Below are 27,343 nucleotides of genomic sequence, written 5' to 3' on the forward strand. Positions count from 1 at the left end.
AATTTTTTTTGATGAAATTGTAGTTTCTGCAAGATATATACTATACAACACACTGATGTGCTCTGCAGGCCCATTTTGTTGTGGGATGAATACAACCACCATGAAAAATTTTGCATGATATTACCTTAATATTTCTTTAACTTTTATATTGTCAAGTTCTAGATTATATTCACTGAAAAGTTCATACTTGATATTCATAGTTTCTGATAGGTTTTAACACATAAAAAAGCCTGTCTAATTATTCAGATTTTTCTTTACCAAAATAAACAATTTCAAACTTGGAAAAACCACATGTAAAACAAAGTACTTCACATACTGAGTGAAGAAAATTCAATGAAACTACAAGCTTCTGCAATAAAAGAACAGTGTCTACCTCCTTATTTCGTTGGCAGCATGAAGTGAATCTGCTCTGAAGACCAAAATCATTTTGTCTGTTATAGACTTTTTAACTTATTGGTAAAAGTAACATTTACTTCAACATTTATTTTGCATTAGTGGCCAATTTCAACTCTAACCGATGTACTGAAGGATTCCACCGTGAATGAAGCATCATCCTGCTTGACATTTAAGTTTTGCTATATTTGTTACAATAATGCCATAATGTTCCATAAGAAAACTAAAGAATTCAGTTTTTACTGTATGTCTATGTCACTTCACCTTTTGTTAAGACACAACAGAAGACTTAAGCCACATTTACCTTGAAACTTCCTGGCAGATTAAAACTTTGTGCTGGACCAAGAGTTGAACTTGGGCCCTTTTTTCCTTTCGCGGGCAAGTGCTCTACCAACTGAGCTACACAAGCACGACTCTCACCCCGTCCTCACAGCTTTACTTCTGCCAGTACCTCGTGTCCTACCTTCCACACTTAACAGAAGCTCTTCTGCGATGGTAGGAGATGAGGTACTGGCAGAAGTAAAGCTGTGAGGACGGGGCGTGAGTCGTGCTTGGGTAGCTCAGTCGGTAGAGCACTTGCCCGCGAAAGGCAAAGGTCCCGAGTTCGAGTCTCGGTCCGGTACACAGTTTTAATCTGCTAGGAAGTTTCATATCAGCGCACACTCCGCTGCAGAATGAAAATCTCATTCTGGGCACATTTACCTTGTAGACTACATGCAACAAACAGGGACAGTCACACTGACACCAGATACACATTTATGATTCACAAGTATCACAAGTTGTTTTATCTCCAGTTTTAAACTGTATATTATAACTGGCCTGCAGTTCAGCTATGACCCTCTTTGTAAGTATATTTAATTTCTTATTACAAAGAGTACATAGTGTTGTACCACATATTCAGATTTCGTTCAATTGTGCATGGAGCACAGTAACAATGACAATATATAAATACTACTGCACATGTTGCAATTAGTCTAATCTTGTCTTCACAGTCTTTCTGGAAGCAGTACATATGGGGCTGAAGCCTATCTCCAGACTTTTTATTTAGTACTGCTTCACAAACTTCCGTAAGTACGCTCTTGCAGTATATTTAGCATCTTTCGTCAATCATCTGTCCATTCAGTTTTTTTGGCATCTCAAAGCTATCCCATGGTTCAGAAAAACTGTGACCACCTATGCAGCCCTTCTTTGTATACACTCAATACCCCTGTCAGTTGTATTTGATATGGGTTTCACACATTTGAGCTATATTCCAAGATGAGACACAGAAGTGTTTTGTAAGCAGTCTCCATTGTGGGCTGACTCCATTTTCCCAGTACCCTATCGATGAATTGAAGCCTATCAGCTTTACTACAACTGAGCTTATGTGATCATTCTGTTACATATCGCCAAAAATTGTAACACCCAGTTATTTGTATAAATTAACTGATTCAAATTGTGACTCACGGATATTGTAGTCATTGGATACTACTTTTCTGCATTTTGCAAAGAGCACAGTCTGAAATTTCAGAATATATAATGCAAGTTGTAAAACTTTGCACCACTTGGAAATCTTATCAACATATTGACTGAATATCTGTGCAGCTTTTTTCAGCCAGTAATTAATTACAGAAACTGTATCTTCTGCAAAACATCTGAGGTTATCATTTATATTGCCTGCCAGGTCACTAATGGACATCAAGGGTACCAATACACTTCCATGTGTGCACCTGAAGTTACATCTACTTCTGTCAATGACTCTTCATAAGCTACATCACCCATATCAAGAAATCATCAAACCAGTCACAAATTTTGTTTGCTACTCCATATAATCATACTTCTGTTCATAAACATTGGTGTGCTACTATGTAAAATATTTTTCAGAACAGAAGAAATAGTGCACCTTCTTGATTGTCCTGCTCCATTGTTTGCAAGATTTCATATGAAAAAAGTGTCAATTGAGTTTTGAATAATTGATGTTACTGGAATCCATATTTGGTGGTGTATAGAGGAGATCATTCCTTTTGACATATTTCATTATATTTACGTCAGAATATTTTCTAGGACTCTCAAGCAAATGTACAGCAATGAGATAGGATGGCAATGTTTGTGTATCAGTTTTGCTATCCTTCTTGTAAATAGGTATAAACTGTGCTTTCTTCCAACAACTGAGCACAGTTTCTTATTCGGGCAATCTTTGGTATATTATTGTTAAATGGGATGTAGCACAACATTCTGAACAGAATCTGACATGGATCACACTAGGCCCTGGATAATTTTAGTAATCTCAGTTGTTTCTCAAGGCCACTGACACTACTATTTATTTCCCTCCTATTTACAGTGCTGCAACAATAAAAGCAGGTAATTCTGAACATTCGTGAGAGAGTCTTGAAAACTCCATACCATATTGTTAATTGAGAACTGCAACTGTTCTTTTTAGAAAATGTGACAAAGGTATCTTCATTCTCTCCCTTATTTCATTGTGTATTTAGGTAATAAAATACACATTTTTCAGAGTTTTTGGTGACTTAAAAGTGTTGTATTTAATGTATTTCATAGTAAATTGTGAGCTACAGTTGTATATTCTCCAAACTTTGGCATCAATATCAATTTAAAAACCATTTACCTTTACTAAACTGTAGGTATTTATGTGATTAGTGCAATGTTTCCACTTTTTTCAGTATTTACCCATTTCTTCTAAGTTGTTGTTTTAAATATTACCATTGTTACATAAATCGAGCTCTTACAAAATCAGCTTCTGCACTGTGTGATACTGTTTTGTTTTGCAGTATTATGACTCTCATATCACATTGTTTCATTTCCACTTTCAGCATTAGTGCGTATTGTCCACATTTGTCATACGTTAGCTCTGTTTCTAATACTATTTTACAGCTCTGTTAGTGAATATATCTTGACAAAGGTTTGATGCACAAAGTTAACTTCAATCTTTAACTTGTATCTCAGTCTTGAAAACAGTTTAATACACTTAGTTATCTTCAATCTATAGCTTGTATCTGAATTTTGTTCACAGTTCATGGTCTACTGAGTGGTGTCGCTACCTCTAGATCACGATGCCTGGGTTTGATTCCCATCCAAGATATTACAGGAGATTTTCTTCACTTGGGAACTGAATGTTTGTGCTGTACCAATCATTTCATCTCATCTTCATCAATGTATAAGTCACAAAAGTACCGTCAAATAGGATGGCTTGCACCAGGTGGCTGACCTACTCTATACAGGGGCTCCCAGCCAATAATGCCACACAATCATTTAACTCTTTCATCTTGGGTTTTTCTGTCATTATAACACAAAGAACTTTCTTCAGTGTTGAAGTTTCAGATTTTAAAAGTAACTTGTCATTTTTGTAGTGTAACAGATTCTAAATTTAGAACAGAACCAGTGAGGCCTGACAGTCAATCAACAGACACTGTGAGGCAGACATAAAATTATACTTTCATCCTTCTAATGACCACCAGACTACACTAGTCAGAATGCAGTCCAACTGTGAGCTATTCTTGGGCACAGGATGGATTAGTAGCTGTTCATATGTGGACAGAAATTGTCCTGACTGCTATCAAAGCACTGTAAGCCAATTTGAATGGAGAAATTGAAGGAATCTCAAGTAATATCCTCTCCTATGGATATTGTACTTCTCTATAGGAAATACAGGATCTACCACTGCTCATCCATTTGACTTTGAGTGGTACATCAATGACAAAGGAGAACTTAGGGTATTACATGCACTGCCGTAAACAACACCTTCACTGAAGTGAACTGAAACTAATCCAGTGAGACACACTTTACCTGTTGGGAAGCCTGCTGTGTCTGTGTCAATGGAAAGCAAATACAAAAGGGTAGGGGTCTGTTAATCATTGAGAGTTTAAATGTATGGTGAATAATGGTTCCCTTTAGAGAAATTGCAACAAAAGATGAATAGGATCACTTCATCTGCTCTGCGATGTCTGCTCATCATGTTAAAAAGGCTGTTCCAGCACCCACTAATGAAACAGGACACAGACAACAGCAGATTTTGGAAAATGCTAAATTAAACAAAGACTGTCACCTGGTCTTTGATGACATTTTTGGTTCTTTCTAGCAACTGGCAAAAAAGTTTGAGAACTCCAGCCTTGCTCACTCATGCAGTTTCGATGAAATCATAATTTGCAGCATTGTTCCCAGACCTGATTGGGGCTCTCTGGCTACGAGCCCTGTGAAAGGCATGAATCAGAGATTTCACAGGTTCTGTGATAATCTAGACCCGAAATGGGAGATGGGTGATTACAGGTCAGAGGTTGCTTCCTTGAAATTATTGCGATCAACTGTCACACCATTAGCAGCAAAGTCCCAGTGTTTCAAGCAGTCCTTAAAAGGAGTGGTGCTTTTAAAATACTAGAAATATAAAACATGCTGAAATCTGACATCGACTGCAGAACTATTTTTTGGGGTAAATCTAAGTGTACACTGTAAGAATAGGTACGCTAGGTAGAAAACAGAGGCGATGTATTTGATGCAGTAGACAAGAAACTCAAATCCTTCAGTTTAGAAACTGAAACTGCATTGTTTGGATAAGATTTGGTATCAAAGGCAGATATACACTTATAACTGGATCCTTCCACTGACCACCATATTCACCACACATGTAATTGAAAACTTAAGAAAATCCCTCAGTGTGCTGATAGATATGTTCCTCAATTATACTCTCATAATTGGAAGAGACTTAAATCATGCAACAGCCAGTTGGGATAGTTACAGTTTTGTAAGAGATGAATGTGAAACTACATCCTGTGAAAGGATGATAAATGTTTTCTCTGACAACTGCTTGGACAAAATTGTTGGGAAACCCAGTCATGATGGAAATATATTACATTGTATGACAACAAATATATCTGACTTTTTTGAGGATGTTCGTACTGAAACTGGACTCAGTGGCCATGTTTCCTAAAGGACAAAGGGAAACTAAAACAAACAGAAAAATTTATATATGAGTTGCCTATATTTTATTTTTACAAAATACATCTAGGAGGAAGCAAAATATTGGTTGAGTCTTCTAGAAATTTATGCTCTTGCAATTTTAACTGGAAACCTTGTCATAATGCACAATATCTTTTTTGTAGCATCTGCCACTGGAGTTGGGTGATCATTTTTCTTATGCTTTCATAATAAATAATGAAGTTGTGACAAAAATTTTTTTCTCTTCTCTGAATCTTCTGTATTTCATCCACAAATCCTTTCATGGAAGGGTCCCAGAGTGATAGGCATTGCCCAAGTATCACAAGAATGAAGGTTTTGTAAGCTACCTTCTTTATAGGTAGACTACACCTACAGTACAACAGCACACCTGGGCTGATTGCTGAAATATTGTGTCCACTAGACAGTATGAACAGGCAGTACATCCATGAACTGTTTGATCAGCAGACATAGCAGGAGAAACTAAAGACTCACTTAACGCAAAATTATTCAATAGACTGTCATCATTGATATAAACCTACAGTCGTGTGAATCTATTCGAATGGCTTAAAACAGTATATTGTATGCTTTCAAAACTACAGTGTAAGATAAAACATATTCCATACCAATCCATTTCCTGTCTCATGGTAGAACCCACATCACAGACTGTCCTTTCTAATCCTTTCTCGCTTTACCTCAGATGTGAGCAAACCATAATACAAAACACAGAACCTCTCTCTGAAACCTAGATGAGTAAGCAAAAACATTTTTTGTTTTGCATTATGTCTGTGTGAATCATAAATAAATTGAAACTGAGTTTTATTACTAGCAACAAATGCCATTTATGAATATACTGGGAACTGCCTGTAAGAGTTACAAGATCTTTGAAGGTGTTCAGTTACACAGAACCCCTACTGCTCTCTTTTGCTGGACAAATGTTTCTTTTCAAAGTTATTTGTCATCCTCCACAACATTATTTATTAATGCTGTTTATAAGGTAAATAACATTAACAAACGCCCGCATCTCGTGGTCGTGCGGTAGCGTTCTCGCTTCCCACGCCCGGGTTCCCGGGTTCGATTCCCGGCGGGGTCAGGGATTTTCTCTGCCTCGTGATGCCTGGGTGTTGTGTGCTGTCCTTATGTTAGTTAGGTTTAAGTAGTTCTAAGTTCTAGGGGAGTGTTGACCATAGATGTTAAGTCCCATAGTGCTCAGAGCCATTTGAATCATTTGAACATTAACAAACATTGTGGCTGAATCTGCTTTAAGTAACTTTTAATACTAATGATATTGCAGTGCCTTTATCGTTCAGAAGTACAATACAGTGTACCTTTAGACATGCATGCACGCATGCCTGAACAAACAGGCACTGAGGTGACTACAGCTGTTACAAAATACATGAAATGCACTCGCTGTTGTGAATACTGACAACCTTCAGCCATATAATCGAATGACGTCAATGAAAATTTGTGCTGGACCAGGACTCGAATCTGGATTTTCCACATATCGTGACTGACTGCCTCACCATTAGGCATTCAACAATGACTCAAAGACAGACCAAAACTTCCGTAGGTCATCAACCATGGAAATCCAGGTTTGAGTCACACCAATTTTCGTTGTTGTCATTAAATTATATAGCAGTTGGTTGTCAGTATTTGAAACTGCAAATATATTTCAAGTATTTCATAATGGTTGTGGTTGCCACAATGGCTGTTCCTTCAGAAATGCAAACGTGTCTGAAGGAACATCCCATCATACTTCTGAACAACAGAGGCTTTATAATATCACATTTATCCACTGAGACTGGGCAAGCAATTTTCAATCAAAATGTTTCCCCTGTTCAGAAATATACATAATAGAGGTATGACTGCAGGCTGTATATCCATGGCTCACGACATATGGTAGTTTCAATCTGGCTGAGTGTTGTGATCAGATAGCCTAACGGTAAGGTGACTGCTCATTATAAGTGGAAAATCTGGGTTTAAGTACCAACATGGCACAAATTTTTGTTGTCACCATTCCATTATACAGCTAATGGATGTCAATATTTGCAGCAGCAGCAAATATATTTCATGTACTTTTAATACTTGGTACAATCATGGCCTTGATTATTGAAAATATTAAAATTCAAACCAGCACTATGAAAACTAAGATCACACATTCTGTTTCTTGAACCCTCCTTGTCCCTTGTAGCTACTCCAACAGGCCTAATATTGAAAGTCCCTGTTTCTGGATGTAATCCTACTCTAGACCAGGCTCTTTTACAGTTTGAAATATAGTGTTTTCTTGCTCTTATCTGCCTAATTTGTGACCTATATGCCTCATCAGCCAATTTCCATCCCAACAGACTTCTCTCCTTCTACAAAATCCTGCAGTTATCTGCCCATCATGTTTCCTTGGATGGTATCATCCATTAAGCCAACTTCAAACTGCAACAACATGCCAGACTTCAACTCAGAAAGCTATCCCACCCTCTCATAAGCTACTTGAAGAGTGGTGTTTCCCTCCCTGTCCCTTTGCATCTCCCTAAACAGTCACACCATCAACCACCACTCCTCTCCTACAAACAAAGCTTGGCCAACTTCCTTAACATCCCACAGCCTTCACCACTGCCTTCCAAACCAAGAACAACCCATAATCAGAAGAACCAGTCACAACAATACAGTGTCCTCAACCTTTCATCTAAAGCACTCTCCCCTCCTGAATTAGCTGTATTATCTAAGGGTGTCATTGTCAACCCTAAACCTGCATTTGATCATGCTGCTTTGGTGAAGGACCTAATTTCCTTCACACATAATGCCAACTGGAAATATCCAACCCAATCCCAAAACCTATCCAACAGCAAACCTGACACTGAACCCTGTTTTGAACCATTTTGACCATGATCCCAGCTCAATCCACCATCACTACCTCAAAATCAACCCTCACAAGCCTTCCCAAAATTTCTCACATCCAGCATTGCTTCACAACCCTTCTTCACATCCACACAACATGACCCTAAACTGTCCTCTGCAGAACTCCAGGCTCTATGTTCCCTAGAAGCTGATGACTCCATCATTTTTCTTCCAGCAGGCAAAGGATCTACCACTGTGGTATTAGACCAAAAGGTGTATGTTAGTGAAGGTCTATGACAGCTGCCTGACACCTCTACAAACAGCGTCTGCCATCAGATCCCATCCCTGTGATTCAAACTGACCTCCAGTCCCTTCTTAAAATCTCAGGCCCCTCACAAAGACTAACACATCAATCTACACAACTTCTCACCCCACCCAAACCATGCAGCCCCCACCTTTTACATTCTTCCTAAGATCCACAAACCAAATCATCCTGACTGTTCTATAGTTGCTGACTTCAAAGCAACCACTGAACATATAACTTACTTAGTTGATCAGCACCTGCAAGCCATAGTACAAAGACTTCCCTCCTATATCAAAGATACCAACCATTTCCTAAATCATTTGAAATCTTTGCCAACCCAAGTCCCATCACACACCTTGCTTATCACCATTGATGCCAGCTCTGTCTATACCAACATCCCCCACATACATTGTCAGTCTGCTGCTGAACATTTCCTCAGTTGGCACCCACCTGATTCCAAACCTATGACATCCTTCCTACTCACCTTAACCAACTTAATACTTACCAACAACTACTTCACCTTTAAGTGGTAGACATATAAACAGATCAGGGGTACAGCCATGGGAATCAGAATGGTTCCATCCTATGCCACCCTCTTCGTGGGCCACTTGGAGGGACTTTCCTGTGATCCATAAGTCTTCAGGCCCTTGTTTGGTTTAGTTACATTGATGACATCTTTACCCTATGGACTCATGGTGAGACTGACCTGTTAAAATCCCTGGAATCTCTGAATACCTTCTCCCAATTAAATTTCACATGGTTCTATTCTGAATCCCATGCCACTTTCCCTGATGATGATCTTGTCCTCACTGAAGGCCAGCTACACACTTCTGTCCACATGAAACCTACAAACAAACAACAGTGCTTACATTTGGCAGCTACCATCCTTTCCATGTCAAACTTTCCCACCTATACACCTTGGCAATCAAGGCAAATATATCTGTTTGGATACAGACTCTTTACAGCAATACACTAACATTCTCACCTTAGCCTTCATTGGACGTAACTACTCCACCAGCCTATTTCAAAAGTAGATTTCCTGGGCCATCACATCAAATCCTGGTACTGCTGATCCCTCCAAAAAACAACTTCAGAGCATACCACTGATCACTCAGTATTATCCTGGTCTTGAATGTATCAATCAGCTATTTCCATAAGACCACAACTTCCTAAAATCATGCCATGAAATGAGATCCATCCTGTCTGAGATTTTGCCCACCACACCTAGAATAGCTTTTGTCACCCTCCCAATCTCCGCAATATCCTTGTCAGACCCTATGCTCCTTCTGCACCCATCTCTCTACCCTATGGCTCCTACCCCTGTGACCAACCATGCTGCAAGACTTGTCCTATGCTCTGTCCTACCACCACCTATACCAGCCCTGTAACTGGCAAAACATATACTATCAGAGGGAGAGCCACCTCTGAAACAACATGTCATATACCAGCTGTTAAGTAAACACTGTTTGACCTTTTACATCGGTGTGACAACCATCAAATTATCAATTAGGATGAATGGGCATAGGCAGAAGGTATATACTGGCAACACACAATATCCTGTTGCAGAGCAAGCTCTACAACAAGACAGTCATGATCTTGGTACCTGTTTCACCACACACACCATCTGGATTCTTCCCCCAGACACCAATTTCTCAGAACTCCGCATGTGGGAACTAATGTCATGTCCTTGGTTCTTGGACCTGGTCTTAATTTACGTTAATTCCTTCAGTCTCAGAGTTTCTTCATAGTAAAAACTCTTTTATTCACTCTGTTTTAGTTTTCTACATCTTTCATTATCTTGCCCACCTATTTTTCACCCCTCCCCCTCCTCACACCTCTGTTATGTACAATGCACTTAGCTTTTCACTCTTATTAACTTATGGATGATGTTTAACCAGCAATCTCTGCTTTGTGTATTACCCTGTATTCCACCTTTAAGCTCTCAGGTTCTCAAATCTTGTCCGATGCAGTCCCCAACAATGTCTTTCCTTCTCATCCCGTCCAGTGAGTCTCCCCTAACCAGCGATTCTCGGTGACTTCTGAAATCTGCCCCATTTTCTACACCTGTTCAGTCCTTTCCCTTCATCCCTCTTCCTTCCCCTTCAACCATTCTGCTTGAAGAAGGTGTCACTGGCTCCAAAAGCTTACCAAATTATAACCTTCTTTTATGTGTGTGTCCCTCCGCTGCTTTGTGAGGAGATTTTTAATCCATCCAAATAAATTACTTTGTCAAAAATTGATTGTTTTCATTGTTATAAAATTCTTTTTTTGCCTTACTTGGAAGATAATACTGAAAGACAATAGAACGTGTTTGCAAATAAGCAATCTCCCTAAGCTTGAAGTACACACAGTGAGACAGTGACAGATACATGCCAAACGGAATCTTGATTAATTTGTTGTGCACTGACTAAATTTTATCTTGTTATCCAGGTGGATCAAAGGAAATGCTGAGTCACAGATAGGCACAACAAAAAGACCATCACAAAATAAGCTTTCGGACAACAAGACCTTGTTGGCTGAAAGCTTATTTTGTGATAGCCTTTTTGTTGTGCCTATCTGCGACTCAGCATCTCCGCTATATGTTGAGTAGCAAACATCCTTTCCATAATACTGTTACATTCCATACTAGATTTTCCATTGTTGGATCAAAGGAAATTTACACATACTGGTCACTTTAGTGTTTGATCATTCATGTCTGTATTTACCACTTGCAGATCATTTTTATTCATCTGAATCTGCATAAGATGAGACTTTATACCATTAAGACAAACTTTTTGCTGTAAAACAATTGTAAACCTATTTATATGGACTTTGTCTGATGTGGTTTGTGTGTACACCCTACATTAATATGTATGTGTCATTACAAAATTACACAGCTACAACAGTCCTTTAAAGCCAGTGGAAGGACATTTATGTAGGTTAGGAATTTTGAGTGATGCCACATTTTGTGTTTCCACATTCTGATTTTGTTTCAATTTCTGTCGTCTATATATTGTTAAGGCTACCTTCTGTTTTTTGTTATGAAGTTAAGACTCAGTCCTTGAAAGAGGAATATAATTTATGACATAGAACTATAGTTTCCCAACTAGAATTTTGTGCTTCACAAAAATCAGTATCATTGGAAATGTCACAGAATATACCAACAGGAGTTTTATCTCTGGCAGGATTATATTTTTGAAATCATATATGGCCTTTTTCTGTAGAAAATCCCTTACAATAGCCAAACTGAGAGGCAGCTGGCAAGTAATGCTGTAAAGAGTGAGTCAGTGTTCTGTTACAACCTGTTTTCTGCACGCATTTTGAAAAAAGAAAGGAGTGAAATTGGCCACCAATTAGAGGTGATTTTCTTGTTTGCATTCTTTTAGATGGATGTTAGAAAATCTGTCACTATGTCCTAACTGAAAGAGAGTCCCAGGAGTGCAATAAATTCATTATTGCCCTTCTGAAAACAAAAAATCTGTTTGTCACAATTTATAATTACAAATTAACTTTGCCTCTTCCATGGTTCCAAACGAAATACAGTTCTGTGGATTTGGCTCCACCTAATTCCCTGGAGCCAGAACTAAACAGTGAAATAACTAACACTTGAAGAAAGATCTTTTCCAATGCAGAAGCCTACTTTTTGGTGTTCTGCTGTTGTCATTGATGGTATGTCAACAAGAGCTTAACTGAGGGACTACAAGTAGTCGGCACATGAGTCAGCCACTCTTGTCGACAGGAATTGTCATCAGTAATCCCTGGGTCTCTTTAAATAGCTGGAACAGGAAGGGACATTCTGCCCCCTAGTAACTCATGACCAGATGTAGGTGTGGTCTTGCGATGTGGACAGTGACCTCTTGCTGTTGCCTGCCGAGGTACCTAGAGGTCTGTAGTTCTTCGTGCACCTCCTGGTGGTCTGGGGGCATATCTGAAAATCCCACATGGCTGCTATGGACTGCAAAGCATTGCTTTTTCATGACTTGCACATTATAGCCATCATGTGTGTTGTGGCTTGTGCCCCTGGGCACCACAGGAGGTATCATTATTCTACATATGAATCTGTTAGCAAACATCCCCAGAGTCATTGAATGATTACACAGGTGGCTGAAGGGTGGTCATATCAATTAAGCAAATGATTTTTATTACTCTGCTTGGAACATCAAGTCAAAAGATTTTTTTACTTCTTTTTTTGGTAATCTCCTTAGGGACTGTATTTTTGAAACTGTCTATCGCTTGTCAAAACCGTGTCTGCCACAAAGCATTTGTATTTGGTTGTTTTTTAATAGGTACATTGCTACCACTGTTAGGACCAGTCACTGAAACCACCAAACAGTTTTTAAATGTGTTGTCATTTCATGCCACACTCTGTATTTCTTCTTCTTTTCTTTCTGTTCTTCTAAACATTATAAAATTTCTTTTTGTCATTCTTGTCTCTCCTTTGCCTCTCAGGTCATGACATGTTATCAGTTACTCCACACTGGGATTGTTAATTTATTAATGTGTGTGTGTGTGTGTGGGGGGGGGGGAGGTGAGGGGAGGGGGGGGAGTCAGTGGGGGGGGGGTGAGGTGGGTGGTGGGAGTGGGGGGGGGGGAGACCACATTGTGCTGCCCTGCCGACAATCAATCTTGCTTCACAACAGACTATATTTGGAACTGACTGTGTTTTTGGCTTGAGCATAAATGCTTGCTTACTGTATATGACGTGAGCTGAATAAATCTTTCATTCCATACCGTATCATGTTGTATGTATATTGTGTCATTCTCTACCATATAGATCTACATTGGTGTCCCAAAACAACTATGAATTACAGCAAATACACACCAAACCAGCTCTTATGTATCAAAACTTTAGCCACTTTGTTAGCATTGTGCATTGCAGTTCATGAATTACATGAACGAGTGCAGTACCGGAGTGTACAATGCATCACAGCCACCTCTCCAACGAAGTATATTCTTCAAAAGTGAGAGTGACACTTGCCTGTGGAGTGCATCAATGATTTTCAATAATTCTGAACAGTGACACCCTGTGTGATTTCGTTACCACCACTGCTCTGCAAAAGGCCCGTACCGAACCACTAGTATCTGACTGAACTTACCCCCGATCACCTGCTGTGAACAATGACTCTTTTGTGCCATATGAACTAATTTTGGGCCCAGTGTTGATGCAGTCACCAACACAAATGCACTGTCTGGCTGCCCTAACAATTGCATTTCATACGAAAATGGGACATTCACCTATGTTACAGCTACCAATTCTTCCGTGGCAATTGGAATGACCACCCACAGATGTCGCCTCCAGTCTGTGCTCTGTATGGTTCACTGTATTGGACAGCATCCTCAGTGCACATGACGTCACCAGTGACACTACAAAATTCGTCTGCTGCTATCATGCATAGTTTGGCGATACTGCGTGCAACTGCCATTCGCTGTGTAACCACCCAAAAGGGCTGCATGGCCTGCAATAGGTGCACAAGATCATCATTATCATTCAAGCCACCTCATCTCACATAGCAAAGGACCACTGCACATTCTCCAATGCAGGACAATGGCAGACTCTATATCTCAGATAATCTTGGACAGCGATACTATTTAGTTGATTATGGCTCCGACATAAGTGTGGGACCTGGAACCTTTGCTGCCACAGCACACAGAAACACTATTATACACCATCACGCTGTGAACAACTCAGCAATCACTGTTTAAGGCTCTGAAACTCGCACATTGGACCTGGGGTTCAGAACAATGGTCACAAGAAACTTTGAATCGGCATGTCAGCAAACTGGTACTTGGTGCTGATTTCCTCTGGCATTCCCAGCTTCTACTGGATTTATCAAATGGCATGTTGATTCAACATGCAATGATTGGTAAGCTGCTGGCATCATCAGCCGTGCCCTCTTGGAAATGCAACATGTCCGTAGCACATTTTCTTTACTCAACAACTAGTAGTACACCCCTATGGATGATCACTATCATCTTCTACTTGACTGCATCAAATCAATCATTAAGACTTAACAAAACCAGTTTCTTTATTTTGAGAGCCACCTGGAGTCTCTACGCCCTCAAACAGGAGACTGAAACAACATGACCGGCAACCCAAAAAACATCTGAAGAACTCACTGCAGCACATCATCATCTACAAAACTATTGACAACCTCACTTTTTGATGATAACGCAATTGTACCAGTGCAACACACTTCCAATGCACCTACACCAGCCGTATACAAAGCCTTTAAGTACCAAAAAGGTTAGTAATGCACATCCTGCTCTAGTGCTCTCTGCTCTTACCATGCACAACTTACCACCCACGAATTCCCCTCGCTTGTTATTCACCCAGTGCACCATCAGTAATGGAACAATACACAAGATCCCCACCATGCCTGGTCCCCTCCAGTCTGACACAGACAACACCATTTCCATCAGATAAACTATGCACCACCAAGGCAGTGGTTGATGAACTTTTACAAGCCCGAACAGTCAGACCTTGAAACAGTCTGTGGGCTTCCTCATTAAACTAGTGCCAAAGAAAGATGATACTTTATGTTTATGTGGTGACTACAGAACTCTTAATGCATGTATCCTAACTGGCAGCTACCCGCTATGGAATATCGGGGAATTCACCCACTACCTTGCAGGGGCATCTGTCTTCGGTGTGAAAAATTTTTAAGTTATATATTTTTCATGGTGTTGGCACTCAAATGGTTAACCATAATATCTGGCACAAGTGACTTGAAGTGGGAGGTGTACAGCAACCACGCTGATTTTTTTGTGAAAACGGACTCTTTCCAAAAGTAAATGGTCTGCCTACAACTGTGAATTTCTTGCAGTCTATGAGGCAATCTGTCAATTCAAGGACAGTGTAGAAGGCAGCCCACCAGTCATCAACAAATCACCAACCACTATAGGGCTCAATCCATAACCCATCGAAAAACCTATGCACTAGACATTTCTGCCACATAGATTACATCACACAGTTTACAACCAACATGCATCAGATTAAAGGCATGGACAATGGCATCATTAATTACCTCTCATGAACAAATATCCTCTCCGCACATAAATCAGCTACGATAAATTTGTGGAGGCTGAACAGCACAACAAACAGCTCTAAGTCTTCCTCAATGAAACAACTACTACCCTGAAACTTGAACATCATCCTATACAGGGAACAATGAGACAGATGCAGTAGAATGAGTCACGAAACAAATGCATTCCTTCATCCCTCAACCATTTTCGTTACATCCAATGTTGAACCTTTGAAGCGCCTTATTATAGTTCATTTTGTATGGCCGAATGTCAAGAAAGATTTCAAGGAATTGACATGCATGTGCATACCTCCTCAAGAAAGCAAAGTGGGATGCCAAGCACAACCACACTTCAGACAGTTTATGATACTGATATGGCATTTTCAAGATATGGCGGGACCCCTCCAGGAATCTGAGGGTTACCAATACATTCTTTCAGTCATCAACCACACAATGCGGTCTCTCCAAGACATGTCAGCAGTGCCAACCACCAGAGCCTTCATAGAAGCTTGGATTTCCCAGTACAGGTGTCCAGTGTCCATAATCATAAATCAAGACTGACAATTTGAAGCTGCCCTGTTCAGTAAATTATGTAACTTCTGTGGCACTCATCATCACTGAATGACCACCTACCACCCTCAAAGCTACAGCATTGTGGAACAATGGCATCAAGTACTAAACGCCTTCCTCATGTGCCTTGGTCTTCTTTGAACAGAAGCTGTACCAAGGGTGCTATTAGGCATATGCACCACCCACATAAATTACCTTCATGCCCCTACCACTAAAGTTCTCTATGTCAAGCTGCTTGCCCTTCCTGCTGAATTTGTGCTACAGATGCCACTGGAATAAACCAGCAAACTTCCTGCTCTCCTCACCGGGGTAAAAGAACACATTACAAAACTCAAGATACAACCTCTAAAATGTCACAGCACTCCTAAAGTATTCAATCATAAGGTACTAGTGGTCTGCAATCATGTTGTGCTCGATTATGATACAATCCTGCTTGATTGACAGCTTCCTTATACAGGTCCACACAAGGCTCTAAAACATGGCACATTCAAAATACTACTGACTGGAACACCCAGCACAGTATCTATCAACCATCTAAAACCTGCATGGGTTGTTCAGGATGACACATCCACCGACAATGACATATCAACCTCTACCATCTAACATAGTGTGGCCACACACATGCGCCATGGCCATCAACAATTTTGTAATATAACTTGATGTCAAATACTTCCATTTGATGACCTTAGCATCAAACTGCTTGATAAGTTCCTGGTCATCAAAGGCAGCCATCGTATCAAGGCTGTCCGCCAATGGTTTCCTAACAATCACCACCCCCTGAACATCATAACCCTTTGTCACTCCAATTGAGGACCATCAGGACAACTCCCCACAAGCGAACGTTGTCAAAATTCTCCCAACAACTGACATTCCACAACAATTAGATACTATGCACCATCATCGGCCCATGGCGATCACCTTTCCCCAGTGTTCCACACTATGGATGGGTGATTGGGGGGGGGGGGGGGGGAGGGGGGTGGTTGCTCTCTAAGGTTTCAGATCAAGCAGATGTGCTTTCTTGTTGTGCACCATTTGAACAAAATAAAGCTTCTATTCTATACGATAACATGCTGTATGCACTTTGTATCATACTCTACCATATGGACCCACATGTGTTATGGCTTTGAGAGTTCATCAACATTAATAACTTGAAAGGAGTTATTTGAAATGCAAGGATAGCAAATGAATTGGTAAGTGAAGGTGAATTCATCTTTTGTGATGCTTGACAGCACCTCAGTAGTTTTTTCTGTATGTCAGCAACATCAACATCAGAAAAATGCTTTCCTTTTCTGTCTCTTTTCATTCCAGGAAACATAAAGAAGTTGCAAGGGGCAAGATCATGTGAGTATGGAAGGGCTGTGTGAGTAGGGGCATTGTCATGATGGCAAAACTAGTCATCCAGCTGCCACAAACCAGGCCACTTCTGCTGCACACCTGTTGCACAACCATTTAAAAATTTCCAAGTAAAAAGCCTGATTAACTGTCTGACCCCACAGAACTAACTCTGAATGTGTGACTCCTCTCATTTAGGGAAAAAAAAGCAGCATTATTTTAATGTTTCATTTCACCTAATGAGCTTTCTTGGGGTGAGGCTAACTTTAAGTCTTCCACTGGCTTGATTACTGCTTTGATTCAGGATTGTAATCATAGCACCAAGTTCCACACTTATGATAATTCTTGAAAAAAAAGTTTGGATCATTGCGGGACTCTTTTTTTCAAAGCACAGCATGCTTCCACATGACCGCATTTTTGTTCATCAGTTAGCAGTCATGACAAAAATTTGTCAGTCACCCTTTTTATTCCCAAATCTTCTGTCACTCTAAGTCATTCCCAACAGCTCCACTATTTCTACAATGGTCCATCATCAATGTCTGTTAATAAGTGCACAAATGTTTTCAACGTTTTCATGGAAGGACAACTAGAACAAGGTTTGTCATCAACTCACGTTTCACCATTTTTGAAACAAGAAAACCGCTCAAACAATTGAGTTTTCCCCATGGAATCATCCTAGTACACTGTTTTTAACATTTCAAGAGTTCCACTTTTTCTGAGCAAAAACCAGAATTTCACAGCTGCATGCTGTCCATGAAATCAGCCATTGCAAAAAAGATAATCACATAAATCCGTTGTTACCTCAAGCTCTGCCAAAACTAGTCCTAACCTTCTTCAGTGATAGAACTCAGCTTACTGGCTCTGGAATGTTCACTATGTACTCCTAGCAGCAAAATGTAGTAGTACAGAAGCTCTGTCCACCAAAAATCAGTTCGGTTTCTTTTGGGTACCTTTTTCTATATTTAAAAATGGAAGTTATGATCTCTATTATGACTAAGTCTCTATATTACAAAATGAACATATAAAATATAGATACAAATTGAAAGTTTCGAATACCTTCAGTAATTCTGGTGGGTTAAGAGGAGGTTGCACTGTGATGAAAAGAGTGAGAAATGTTGCATCATTCTGTGGCTGCAACAGCTGACTATCTCCAGAAAGTGACAAACTTGCCAGCTGTGAGAGTTGAGATTCCCTTTCATAGCCTAATAATACTGGTGGTGAGTACAGTTTGAATGTACCTTCAACCTGTGGAGTCAGAAAAACTTGATATGAACTAAACACAATTAAAACCTTCTACAATAAAGCCAAGAAGCATTTCTTACACTCAGATTAAAAATAAATTATATGATATTTGTTCCCTTTTTGTATCCAAAAGACTGCTTTTAGATATATTTACAGTTACTGTCAATAAAATTCAGTATTACTTGGCATTAGCAACTGCGCACTGAACAAGATGTTGACAGATTTTTAAGAATAATGTGCAATAAAACATCCACTGACCTAAGAGTTTAATGTCATCCAATTACTTGCAGATGTTCTGAAGTGGTTCCCAGTAATTTTCTAATAATAAACCTCATCAAAATCAGTTGCATCCATTGCATTCATTGAGAAAGCCCACAGGAGACTATTATTACAAACAAGAGGCAGGGGATGCAGAGCATATACTGTTTGAAATACTTAGGTGTCTACATAGGGAACAGGCTTAACTGGAGGAAACACTAAATACTTGAAATAACTCAGGAACATTTGCTCTCTGGATAATCTACAAAATCAGGGGCATCAGTGTCTGAAAATCTGCCTGTTTTGACTTATTCCATTCAGTGATGTATTATAGAATCATCTTCTGTAGCAATTCACCACTAATGAAAACAGTCTTCATCATTCAGAAAAAGCCACTATGACCTGGAGACATTGGCCATGTATGTGTGAATTGTGCTCGTGTGAAGGTGTGTGGTTTTTATTTCCTTTTAGCCAAAAGCTTAAGTGCTTAGCAGCCATTTTTCTGTGACTGCCTGCAACTCAACACCTCCTCTATATTATGAGTACAAACTATTCTCGCCATCATATTGTTGTTATTCTACCCTGGATTCTTCCTTGTTTATTTTGATTACTCAAACACAACTGGCCATTGTTGGCTGCTGTCATCTGCTATTGCCATCACACTGTGGTGAAAGATTGGTAAACGTCATCTTCAACACTCGAATCTGGATATCATTCAGCTTCACACCCTCTTCATTTTGATTAAATCTATTGGGGTGTTTAGCAATCTCTATGGCCTCTCTCTATAGCTCTTCATGGTATCCACTTGTGGCTGTCTGTACTTGATTCTCATCAGAATAAATCATATGGTTTCCTGGCTCTAAAGCATGTTCTACAACAAAAGCTGATCTGTCTGTGCACAGTTAGCCTTGTGTTCTACCCATTTTTCAGCTGTTCTTTTAATAGTATCCATGTATAAGTCTTTAGAATTACATGGAATCCTTAAAATTCCTGCTTTTCCCAGCGGTTTGCAACAATCCTTGGTCAACTTTAGGTGTTCTGTATCTTCTGGGTGGGTTTATAGATTGCAATGATATTCTGTTTCATAAGATTTTTCATATGCAGTCAGAAAGGTATTTAATGAAATGCAAGAAAACCTTTGATTTCCCAGATTCCTGTACATCATTATGGTCTTTTCATATCTGTTTTAATGCTTGCTCTCTCTCTCTCTCTCTCTCTCTCTCTCTCTCTCTCTCTCTCTCAGTGGATATTTATCTTTTCTTGATCAACAAATCATGAAAGAAGGTTGTATATGTGGAAGAGGTCGGGAGGCACTGGAAGGTTTCAGATAGTTTATATAATGGTAAGACAGAGATTTAGGAGCCAGGTTTTAAATTGTAAGTCATTTTCAGGGGCGGAAGTGGACTCTGACCACAATTTATTGGTTATGAACTGTAGATTAAAACTGAAGATACTGCAGAAAAGCAGAAATTTAAGGAGATGAGACCTGGATAACCTGAAAGAACCAGAGGTTGTAGAGTTTCAGAGAGAGCATTGGGGAATGACTGACAAGAATACTGGAAAGAAATACAGTAGAAGAAGAATGGGTAGCTCTGAGAGGTAAAATAGTGAAGACAGCAGAGGATCAAGTAGGTAAAAAGACAGGAGCTAGTAGAAATCCTTGGGTAACAGAAGAGATATTGAATTTAACTGATGAAAGGAGAAAATAAAAAATGCACTAAATGAAGCAGGCGAAAAGAAATAAAAAAAACTAAAAAATGAGACTGACAGAAAGTGCAAAATGGATGGAGGAAAAATGGAAGGACGTAGAAGCATAGATCACTAGGGGTAAGATAGATACTGCCTATAGGAAAATTAAAGAGACCTTTGGAGAAAAGACAATCACCTGTATGAATATCCAGAGCTCAAATGGAAAACCAGTCCTAAGCAAAGAAGGGAAAGCAGAAAGGTGGAAGGAGTATATAGAGGGTCAATACAAGGACGATGTACTTCAGGGCAAAATTATGGAAATGGAATATGAGGTAAATGAAGATGAAATGGGAGATATGATCTTGCATGAAGAGTTTGAGACAGAGCACTGAAAGATCTACATCAAAACAAGGCCCCAGGAGTAGACAACATTCCACTAGAATTACTGATAGCCTTGGGAGAGCCAGCCCTGACAAAACTCTTCCATCTGGTGAGCAAGATGTGTGAGACAGGTGAAATACCCTCAGACTTCAAGAAAAATATAATAATTCCAATCCCAAAGAAAGCAGGTGTTGACAGGTGTGAAAATTACCAAACTATCAGTTTAATAAGTCATGGTTGCAAAATACTAACACCAATTTTTACAGATGAATGGAAATACTGGTAGAAGCTGACCTTGGGGAAGTTCAGTTTGGATTCCGTTGAAATGTTGGAACACGCAAGGCAATACTGACCATATGTCTTATCTTAGAAGATAGGTTAAGCAAAGGCAAACCTACATTTCTAGCATTTGTAGACTTAGAGAAAGCTTTTGACAATGTTGACTGGAATACTCTCTTTAAAATTCTGAAGGTGGCAGGGGTAAAATACAGGGAGCAAAAAGCTATTTACAATTAGTACTGAAACCAGATGGCAGTTATAAGAGTCAAGGGGTATGAGGGAAGAAATGGTTGAGAAGGGCGTAAGACGGGATTGTAGCCTACCATCAATGTTATTCAATCTGTGTATTGAGCAAGCAGTAAAGGAAACAAATAAAGTAGTATTCCAAGGAAAGCATTTCTGAAGAGAAATTTGTTAACATCGAGTACAGATTTAAGTGCCAGGAAGTTTTTTTCTGAAAGTATTTGTATGGAGTGTAGCCATGTATGGAAATGAAATTTGGACGATAAATAGTTTAGACAAGAAGAGAATAGAAGCTTTCACACCGTGGTGCTACAGAAGAATGTGGGGTAGATCATGTAAGTAATGAGAAGGCACTGACTAGAATTGGGGAGAAGGGGAATTTGTGGCACAACTTGACTAGAAGAAGGGATCGGTTGGTAGGACATGTTCTGAAGCATCAAGGAATCACCAGTTTAGTATTGGAGGGAAGCATGGAGGGTAAAAACCGTAGAGGGAGGCCAAGAGATGAATACACTAAGCAGGTTCAGAAGGTTGTAGGTTGCAATAGTTATTCGGAGGTGAAGAGTCTTGCACAGGATAGAGTAGCATGTAGAGCTGCATCAGACCAGTCTCTGGAATGAAGACCACAACAGCAACAACAACAACAACAACAACAACAACGACGATCATGCATTAGCAAGATATTTCGGCTCCACATCAAGCAGCTCTGCTTCACAGATGTTTCTTGCTCAATCCAACTTATAACACTTTGCTTTTGTTGTGGGTGATAATTTGAAACCTGGTGTAGGTAACAGGCCTTGTAAGTGGATTTTAAGTATACTGTTTGAATACTGTTTGACCTCAGCTACCACCTCCTTTCTTGATGACTAGCACATCAAGAAAATGTAAACTTCCATCTATGCAGTTTCTAACGCCCGTTCTTCAGATTTCCTGGATTAAGGGGCTCCTCACAATGATACGATCTGTCTGTTTGTAGAACTCATTATTCTATTTGAAGAACATAGTCATAAGACAGTATTTAAATAGTTCTGCAACATCAGCAGGAAAAATCCTATTTGTCTGTTCCAACACCTCATTAAGTTGAATCATGGTAGACAGCAATATCACATCAAAACTAGCTAACATTTCTTCTGACTGGACCACTATGCCATTTAATTTACTGATAAAATGTGCCAAATTATTGATATAGAGCCCAACTGACCCATGTGCAGTTGTAATAGAGCTGTCACAGAATTTGGCACTGAACAGGTGGGCAAACAAATGGAGCTTACCATACATCACAGTGGAATATGGCTACGAAGTCTTTCGCGACATATTTCTTGAATAAAAATCTCTCGGTGTACATGCTGCGTCAATTCAGGATAAAACTCCAAGCTTTCGACCACTACCTCCATGGTTGTCGTCAGGCCTGCTTAACAAGCATAAGATTTTATTTGAAGAAACCAGAGTAATAGCCCACGCATCGAATTACTGGGACTCTGTAATCTGGGAAGCAGTTGAAATTAGACTTAGCAATAATAACTTTATCAGAGACAATGACTATGCACTTAGTGACACTTGGAAGAGTGCACTGGATAAAGAAAAGTTGCAGAGAAAAACTTCCCGCACTTTATCTCCTGATTCAAGGGATGGCGCTGCAAGCAACGTGGGATAGAAATTACATCTATGGAAGTAGAGGGCACCACTTCACTATGCGCCATATTGCTGTAGCTATGACGTATTCAAGCCAATCAGAAGCCGTCCTTTGCATATAAAAGTGGGAACCTCGCTAGTTCACGACATTCAGTTTTAGCCCTGACGACGACCATGGAGGTAGTGGTCGAAAGCTTGGAGTTTTATCCTGAATTGACGCGGCATGTACACCGAGAGATTTTTATTCAATCACAGTGGAATGTTTTCTTTATGAACTTTCAGAAGCCCATAAAGACTTGGTGGTAGCACAACTACAGTGAACAAACTCTTCTGCCTTCTCTGCTTATTTGAGCACTTTTCTTTATCAACCATGTAACAGTTCTACTACAAGAACGCCCAAATGTGACTAGAAGAACACAATGGCAACTGCAGAATGGGAAAGACACACAGATAAGCTGTTTCAGAATATGCTTTGCAGCTAAATGATCACCAGATTAATTTTGATAAAACTCAAGTACTGGCAGCTACATCTGGATACCATAAAATGCTATACAGAGAGACCACAGAGGTTACTAAACACCCCAATAATTTTAGTTGGATGCAAGAGAGTGTGACACTGAATGATAACTGGATTCTGATGCTGAAATAGGTGTGTCCACTATGGGATGATAGCAACAGTGGATGTCAGCAAGTGACAGTGGCCAGTTGTGCTTGAGTTTTCAGAACATGTGATGTCATGCCTCTGCATGGAACCACATGGGACTGGAATTTTACTTCAGCCAGTAGTGCTAGGGTGTGCACTGGATCTTCAAAAAACCTGCAACATCCCTTGAACATGTTCTCCACAGATGGAAAGGAAATGTTGCATTTCATTAGGAAATTCTTGGTGTAGTGCTCAGAATAATTTAATAAGTGTGACTTTTCTGGCCACAAAAGTTTACATTTTACTATTTATTGATCGTTAATATGTATTTTTAACCTCTGCTTTACGTGACTGTTAATGACATATAATTGTGTAAGCTTTACTTCAGCCAGTAGTGCTAGGGTGTGCATTGGATCTTCAAAAAACCTGCAACATCCCTTGAACATGTTCTCCACAGATGGAAAGGAAATGTTGCATTTCATTAGGAAATTCTTGGTGTAGTGCTCAGAATAATTTAATAAGTGTGACTTTTCTGGCCACAAAAGTTTACATTTTACTATTTATTGATCTGATCGTTAATATGTATTTTTAACCTCTGCTTTACGTGACTGTTAATGACATATAATTGCGTAAGCTTCCGCGGGCAGAGTCAGTCGACATAAAAGTTTTCTGGGTGTAGTACCATGTCATAATATACAAAACTACTGCTGTTGGAGAAAACAGACCTAGAAGAAGGCCACTGCAACCATGGCCGAAATGTTGGTTTCTCTCCAGCAGCAGTAGTTTTATACATTATGACGCGGTATCACACCCAGAAAACTTTTATGTTGACTGTTAATGACATGATCATAATAATGAATTAAATGTTTTGATTCATGAAATAAATATAACAATAAATAAAAATGTTTGTTAGCTCTACATCTATACTCTTCAAATTGCAGTGAAGTGCATGAGAGAACTTTCTCCAAAAGTTGAGTAAGTTAGTGTGTTTTCTATGTGGCTGTCTACTTGACAGCATATCTTCTACAGTGATCTATCTAGTGAAATAGCTGAATAAACAATAATAAGAATCTTAGAAGTCCAACTGGATCTACAACTTTTATTAAGAATCAACAAATAACAGAAACTTAGGAACTGAATGTAGGTTAATAAGGTTGGAAGAGGAGTTCAATGACATCAAATGGGATACAGTAGACTTATCAAAAGTAAGATGAGAAAACAAAGATGACACTGAGATAAAATCATGACACGTGTTTTATAACGAAGCTGCAGAATACAGAGGAAAGACAGGTGTGGCCTTTTCACTGTGCCACTGCATACGCAAATATGATTAGTCTGACTGTCAGTATCTGGTCGACACTTGTGTGTCTGTCAGCATTACCCTGTGGTGAAATCAATCACTGTTGCAATTGCACCAGAATACTGGTTTTAAAGTCATTAGTATAGGTACAAGCATCTGACTTATTATACTATCACAGAGATTCCTTAGTTCTAAATTGATAGCTTGTATGCATTGGCAAATACATTTAAAGTGGTGATAGTAAGCATAGGACACTATCTTTTTACATAAATATGGTTATTAAACGAAATTATCTTGTCTATAAATTCTTCCACAGGCATATCTAAATTTCTTTTGCTGTGAAATGTTACTTAAATGTTTTTAAACTTAGCACAAGCACAAGCTATACATCAGAGACTTGTAATAGTTTCTTATTGAAAAATCTATTCTAACTATACCCATTCAAAATTAAACACAAAGTGGTAAATTATTTTTTACTCTGTGCATATGTTGTCGGTACTGCTCTACCGACTGCCATTTGTTTTCTGCAGGATCTAGTTCCCGCCATTAGTGTTATATTGGCGATATGTTAGTTTCGCGATAGTGAAGTAATTTTTGGAGACATAGATAGACTGAATTTTGTTCAATCCTTTGTCACCAAATTTTAGAGAAAGTAAGTCGTTATACCCTCCCCCCCCCCTCCCCCTCCCATGAACATTGGACCTTGCCATTGGTGGGGAGGCTTGTGTGCCTCAGCGATACAGATAGCCGTACCGTAGGTGCAACCACAACGGAGGGGTATCTGTTGAGAGGCCAGACAAACGTGTGGTTCCTGAAGAGGGGCAGCAGCCTTTTCAGTAGTTGCAAGGGCAACAGTCTGGATGATTGACTGATCTGGCCTTGTAACAATAACCAAAACGGCCTTGCTGTGCTGGTACTGCGAACGGCTGAAAGCAAGGGGAAACTACAGCCGTAATTTTTCCCGAGGGCATGCAGCTTTACTGTATGATTAAATGATGATGGCGTCCTCTTGGGTAAAATATTCCGGAGGTAAAATAGTCCCCCATTCGGATCTCCGGGCGGGGACTACTCAGGAGGACGTCGTTATCAGGAGAAAGAAAACTGGCATTCTACGGATCGGAGCGTGGAATGTCAGATCCCTTAATCGGGCAGGTAGGTTAGAAAATTTAAAAAGGGAAATGGATAGGTTGAAGTTAGATATAGTGGGAATTAGTGAAGTTCGGTGGCAGGAGGAACAAGACTTCCGGTCAGGTGACTACAGGGTTATAAACACAAAATCAAATAGGGGCAATGCAGGAGTAGGTTTAATAATGAATAGGAAAATAGGAATGCGGGTAAGCTACTACAAACAGCATTGTGAACGCATTATTGTGGCCAAGATAGATACGAAGCCCACACCTACTACAGCAGTACAAGTTTATATGCCAACTAGCTCTGCAGATGACGAAGAAATTGAAGAAATGTATGATGATAAAGAATGCTGAAGATTAGATGGGTAGATCACATAACTAATGAGGAAGTATTGAACAGGATTGGGGAGAAGAGAAGCTTGTGGCACAACTTGACCAGAAGACGGGATCGGTTGGTAGGACATGTTCTGAGGCATCAAGGGATCACCAATTTAGTATTGGAGGGCAGCGTGGAGGGTAAAAATCATAGAGGGAGACCAAGAGATGAATACACTAAGCAGATTCAGAAGGATGTAGATTGCAGTAGGTACTGGGAGATGAAGAAGCTTGCACAGGATAGAGTAGCATGGAGAGCTGCATCAAACCAGTCTCAGGACTGAAGACCACAACAACAACAAGTCGTTATAACAATATCAATACTGTATTTTAATGATATAGATCTTCAAATATTAACAATGTTAATACATAACATCACATGAGCTTGTTTGAAACATGTACTGTTTGGGTACATTGAACCAAGTTCTCCTGGGGCACAATGAGCCATGGTTCATTGGCTTCGTCCTCTTATGAAGGATGAAGTTTAATTGCAACTGATACACCGGAGAAAGATTTGTTGCAAACCACGAAACATCCCAATAAAAAGGTCAACCAGAAGCTTTATCAGCAGGAATCAGATGACGACATTAGTGAGGTGCATTATGAAGAGAGCGATGTCAACGTGGATGTGTCTGGTGAATCTGAGTACAACTTTGAAGACTTGGACAAATTACCAGAAACAGATGATTTCGTTTTGACCAAAACACCGGTTTACTATGTAGGGAAGATTTTGAAACTGAAGGATGATGCAAGAGACTATCAGGTATCATTTTTGAGAAAAAGGGAAAAACTGGGAGGGAAGTTTTATTTTCC

The 27,343-nt window shown here is 39.6% G+C and overlaps 1 protein-coding gene across 1 annotated transcript in view; it reads right to left on the minus strand.

Moving 5' to 3' along the window:
* Positions 1-27,343, minus strand: part of LOC124605904 (coiled-coil and C2 domain-containing protein 2A) — a 348,984-nt gene that overhangs the window by 83,574 nt on the left and 238,067 nt on the right. Inside the window, exon 15 of the mRNA XM_047137851.1 lies at positions 18,415-18,603. Coding sequence (XP_046993807.1) covers positions 18,415-18,603 — 189 coding nt within the window. The remainder of the gene's footprint in view (positions 1-18,414; positions 18,604-27,343) is intronic.

This window comes from Schistocerca americana, chromosome 3 (genome assembly GCF_021461395.2).
Source record: "Schistocerca americana isolate TAMUIC-IGC-003095 chromosome 3, iqSchAmer2.1, whole genome shotgun sequence".
NCBI lineage: Eukaryota > Metazoa > Arthropoda > Insecta > Orthoptera > Acrididae > Schistocerca > Schistocerca americana.